At 33.2% G+C, this 5,955-nt stretch overlaps 1 protein-coding gene across 1 annotated transcript; it reads right to left on the bottom strand.

Moving 5' to 3' along the window:
* Nucleotides 1-1,073: 1,073 nt before the first annotated feature.
* LOC120091332 lies at nucleotides 1,074-2,852 on the bottom strand. Its single transcript, XM_039049321.1, has 5 exons — nucleotides 2,637-2,852; nucleotides 2,489-2,549; nucleotides 2,070-2,405; nucleotides 1,564-1,904; nucleotides 1,074-1,481 (listed from the first exon to the last, which is right to left on the bottom strand). Exons 1-5 carry the CDS (start codon nucleotides 2,715-2,717, stop codon nucleotides 1,263-1,265), a joined length of 1,038 nt encoding a protein of 345 aa, XP_038905249.1. The 5' UTR covers nucleotides 2,718-2,852; the 3' UTR covers nucleotides 1,074-1,262.
* Between the last annotated feature and the right edge of the window lie 3,103 nt (nucleotides 2,853-5,955).

The following is a 5,955-nucleotide window of genomic DNA, read 5'->3' as shown; positions in this document are numbered from 1 at the left end:
ACTCCCCAATTCCATTTAATTATATATATATATAACCCTCAAATGAACACTTTATCCCTAGACTATAAATGTTAATATTTAAATTGGAAAAACTATAATTTTACAATATTTAGAATTTAAAAATTATGGAAAGTTAACATTTGAATTACATCTTCGCATATTGAATATTATTATTTTTATTAGCAAATTTTATAATGTTTTATTTAAATAGAAATTGTATTAGAATTACTCTATGTAAATAATATTTTTTAAGATCTTAATTAAATGAAAAGAAGGATAAAATAATGATATCAATATTGATATTAAAATTTCAATTTTACGAATATATTAATAGATAAATCAATAAAATATTGATACTCAGATATTTCTATAAATAAATAAAATGATAATATTTATATAAATTAATTATTAAGTTGACTTTAATCCCAAACTAAGCTTTATTTCACACAAAAAAAAGTTTCAAACTAAGTATGGATGTTACTATTAGATTTCAATTCATACTAGACTAAAAAGATGTTATATTTTATTTTTTTACAAGCAATTATAAAAAATATTGAAGATATCAATGGATATTCAATATCGATGTCGAACCTTTCAATTGACATGTCGTCAGATATTGTAATCATTGATTGAAAATAAATATAATTTTGTTAAAAAAGGAATAAACTAAAAAACCCGATGAAAAATTTTTCTTGCAAGGAACCTGATTCTAGACGAAAATTTTCGTGAAGATGGAGATTGAAATAATGGATTAGTAACCAAGAAGTATGCCATTCAAATCTTCCACTACAATATTTGGATTTATCTATAAATACTATGCAAGAAACGATTTTGACTTTGAATCAATTTTCTTTTAAACACTGGTTGAAGTGTTTGACCAAATGCTAAAAGAGCAGAATGGAATCTGGATGGCTCTGCTTTTCTAGGTGCCAAAGAACCTTATGGATGCCAGAGAGTATCACCGATTAAGGATTATTGAATGAAATGCGCAGCTTGGTGATCTAGGCTCTCCAATATCACCTTCTGACCCAAACTTCAGAGCAACAAGGGAGTAAAATGATACAATACTAACGGATCAAAAGAAAATCATTGTAGAGAATAGAAGTAATACTTACGAGAACTGAAGAAAATTAGCTCATGTCAAACAGGAAGTCAAGTCCTGATTGATAGGGATACAGCTAACAACAATATGGAGCTCATTGAACAAGTCATGATAAATGTTCTACAACTACTTGCAACAAAATGTACAGAATGTAACAACACTAGTAATTCTCTGCCACGGGTCTGGAAGGAAAAAGCCTCAAAAGAAAAGTCATTAACGACCAGAGACATACCACTCCTAAGACTTGAAAGGTTATCATCATAGCAAAAAGAGCTCCACTTTTTTCCAACAAGTCCGGAGTCGTAGGAAGCCCCCTCATTTGGAACATCAACCTTTCCATAAAATGGGCAGCTTTTGTCAACTGGTAAAGTCTATATACCTGCAAATTGATTCACTTTGTAAAATATCCCGTTTACTCTTTGGAAGGAAAGAGGAATGAGTTATAACTATAAGTGAAATACCTCAAAAATGATTGGAACAAGTGGCCAAGAAGCTGAGCCACGCCTATCAAGATGGGTTTCAAATGCTAACTGAACAATACAACCAACTAGAAATGGAAACACTGCAACAAGTGCAGGCAGGCCAATCATCGGCCAAGTTACATAGACGGCAAATAGTGGAGCTATAACCTTGAAGCCAGCAATGAAGAAAGCTGTTGTCAAGTATCCTCTAAGGCCTGTAATGAGGCTCCACCTCTTCGAGCTGAATTGCAAGTATGGTCTTTGAACACAATCGGTAACGAGCAAGAACGTGGCAACTCCAACATAAAATAGGATTTCAAACACCAATGAACTCACAACTTCTGCTTGAATAATGCAATTGTATTGTGTTAGTAGTTTAAATAACAATTATAAACTCAGCTACCAATACTACCGCACACAATGGTATGAAACAAACAACAAACAACAGACACAAGGACACCCCAGTAATCACAATCTACAAATGAACTAAGTTCAATATTAAATACCTACGAGAATCTCATTCTTGAAGAAAGCCTCAATTAAACCGCCAAGGAAAACTTGAGGAAGAATCAAAGATGAGATAAACGCCGCAGGAGCCAGTACCCAAAGCAGAGAGCCCTTGTCTTCTCTAAAAGGAGCTGACATCAATTTACTCTCTTCTACCATCTGGTGAGTCAGACCATGAAATGAGATAGAGCCAGGTTTCCCACGAAAGGGCTCCACTCCATTCAATCTACTAACATACAGAACATGATTTTCCACTCCAGATGATTCCAACTGAGGGTTTTTATTAGAATCAGTCACACACATGAACGTCCCTCTCTTCCTCTTCAACACATCCCCTGCCAAATTATTTTAACAGACATCTCTCACTCAATATTAACCATAAACAGGGTGAAACTTGGAAGAATAATTGAAAACATACACTTGGATGAAAATTCAAGCTGCACTCCTAATCTCCTTGGTGAAACTTGGTTTCGCAATTGCTGGAGAAGAAATGAAGAACAAAACTATAACGTTACTTCCGAACAAGAGAACAATTATGAAATCAAATGTTCGAAGCAAGTACTGACCATTTGATGAAAGCGAGAACGGGCATCGGGAAATCCGAGCAGTGGGGAGGGAAGCCCACGAGAGAAGGATTGGGATTGCATAATGTTAGGGTTTTAGAGAAGAGCAACTTGTTCTTAAACCCTGAGCCCGCGAAAATGATTCGGGCATAGGTGCGTTCGAAGTTTTGATTGAAGAAAGACGGTGAGGGACAGAGTGACGCTAGCCACTAGGGATTATCGTCTTGATTCTTTGAAAGATTAAACTGCCCCCTTCCTAGTGGGCCGACTCAATTTCTTATTCTTGTGGTTTCAGCCCACTTTTCACTGGGAGGCCCAAATTTTAAGAAATTGGCCCAACAGAACACTAGGTTTAGACTAACATGCTAATAATTTTTCTTTGGTTTAAATACTACTTTAGTCTCTATACTTTTGGTTTTGGTTCATTTTGGTTCTTATACTTTTAAATTATTAATATTGGTCCTCATATTTTTAACTTTAGTTCATTTTGATCCATATATGCTTTAAAAACGATCATTTTATTCTTTGTACATTTAACTTTGGTTCATTTTGGTCTTTATATTTTTAAAAAGTTTTCATTTTAGTTCCTTCATTTTCACTTTTAAAGGATAAAAATGGTCACTTTTTTTAAAGTTCAAGGACCAAAATGAATCAAAGTTGAAAGTACAAGGACTAAAATAAACATTTTTAAAGTATAGGGACCAAAATGAACCAAAGTTGAAATTATAGGGACCAAAATGAACATTTTGAAAGTAAATGTACCAAAATGAACAAAAACCAAAAGTACAAGGACCAAAATGGTATTTAAACCTTTTTTTTTAATGAAAATATTTAGTTAGAAAACACTTTTGGTCTATGAGCTTTAGCATACAAATATTTAGCTTTTTTCTTTTAAGAGAACAATTTTGTTAAGAAATCAACAGTAAAAAATAGATAGAAAACATAAAAGCAATAGAAAATCGAAACGGGCAATTATGTGGTTCATTGATAATGTATTAGCTACGTCCTTGGGTAGAAGGAGAATATATTAGAGAGAATAGTTCAGATTATAGAGTCAAAGACGCTAGTAGGTTAGAGAGTTTATATAATACACTCCTTTAAACTTAGGGTCAAAATCGTAAATAGTACAAATAACATAAATACAAATACAATTTAGGTTTCGAAGCGCCAATAATAAATCCAAGATATTCTAACAAATCTCTATCCTGACTTGAATTCTTTCACATATAATAAATGTAACAAATGTAACACAAACATCAGATGTACCCAAACTTTTCCCTTATGCCTTGGAGCGTCCTAAAAGGGGCCATTAACAATTCAAAATATTCAGTAAGTCCAAGCAATGTTGAAACTTGCCCTGTAGAACTAACTTGGTGAACATATCAGTAGGACCAATTTTCATCACCTTAACCCTTTGCTCACTTCTCAAGAAGTGATATCTTATATCTATGTGCTTAGTTCTCTCATGATGAACTTAATCCTTGGCTAGACATATTGGATTCTAACTATCACAATGCACAATAACTTTGATCATGATGTAAACCACGATCATCAACTAGCCCTCTCAACCATCCCTCTTTAGTAGCCTCTATCAAAGCCATGTACTATACTTCAATGGTAGACAAAGTAACTGTAGGTTATAAGGCCGCCTTCCAACTAACAATAGAACCACCCAGAGTGAACACATAACCAGTCATCAACCTCTTATTGTCAACATCTCTAGCATAATTAAAATCAGAATAACCAGTCACTAAATACTTTGTATCAATTCATAAACACGTCCAACACTAGACGTACCTCTAAGGTAACGAAAGATCCGTTTTATAGCTTACCAATGTCCCTTTTCCAAGTTGGCCCATGATCCTGTTGATGACACTAACTGAAAGGATTTAGAATTCTCACATAATGGAAGCAAACAATCGCTTGTGTCTTTGAGACTCATTTTACAGAACTTAAGAAACAGAGAAAATGGAAACTACTGGATAAACATTCACACTTAACATGCTTCTACAAGTACAGAGAGGAAAACGGGAAGAAATTAGACTAACACTTGAAGATCTAATCTTCTCGCTTCCTCTCTCCAGTAAGATCACGATCAAGACTACTCCTTGTTGATCCCGAACACCACGAACACAGCCACACGAACACCTTGGCTTCTTAAATACCACCACAAAAAGTCTTCATTGTTATTCTCAAGGAGAGAATCAAAGGAGAGTTGTGGACTTCCTATGGATTTTGATGAAGGGAAAAAAACCATAATTGATTGAGAGAGTTGTGTTTTACAGAAGGAAGAAGATGAAGAGAATGGCATAATCATTATGCAAGATCTCCAAAAATACGTATTATTTTTCAACCTCTTCAAAAACAATTATATGAGAGAAATATTTGAGTGAGTAAATTATAAAATAACTCCCAACTCATTTTCAGGGAGTTATATTTAATTTGAATTTCATAAATTCAAATTTAATTTAATTATATTTACCAATTAATATAATTAAACCATATATTATATCTCATATAATATATAACCTATAGTTTACAATTCTCTCATATAACTATAGTATTAATATAAATCATATTCATATTAATTTTAGCCTATAGTTTATATGAATCATATTTATACAATCAATATTTGAATCATATTCAAATATTTAATTCTCTCAATAAAACTTTATATTATATTGTATCACATACATTATACTTTATAATAATTTATCAATTTACATTATATTAATTGTATCTCATGCAATTAATTCCCTTTTAATTAATTTGAATAATTCAAATTAAACAAAAATTAGTTTGATTCTCACTAATCCCTATCGAGCTAACAATGTGACCTTATGGATATATAGATTGAAGCTTCAATGATATGAGATTAATTGATTAAACTCTTTAATCAGATTAATCAACACCCATTAACTATTGGTCATTCAACTAAAGACCGACAACTGCACTCTTCGCTCTATGATAGCACTTGAAATGTGCTATTTTCTTCTGCTTTAACTCAGGGTTGTTTAGCTACTTAATTTGGTTTAATTACTTACTTTGTAGAACTCGAGTGTACAAACGGTTGGATCAAGCGTTCGGGACTTAAAGACGCTAAAATGACAAAATTAGAAGCTAAATCGATCAAGTGACCAAAAAAGGAAAAAAAAATATTTGGACACAGGGCAGCATTGCAACACTGCCCCCAAGCATTGCAATGCTTTGGAAACTCAAGGACGCCAGCATTGCAATGCACTCCAACGCTGAAAGACAGAAGCATCAGTGTTGCAACGCTCCAACGCTGTGAAGTTTTACGTGAACCCTTCAGCGTGCACGG

Source organism: Benincasa hispida, chromosome 11 (assembly GCF_009727055.1).
Source record: "Benincasa hispida cultivar B227 chromosome 11, ASM972705v1, whole genome shotgun sequence".
NCBI classification, from domain to species: Eukaryota; Viridiplantae; Streptophyta; class Magnoliopsida; order Cucurbitales; family Cucurbitaceae; genus Benincasa; species Benincasa hispida.
The sequence above is the reverse complement of the archived record's forward strand: the minus strand, read 5'-3'. Positions and strand labels throughout refer to the sequence as shown.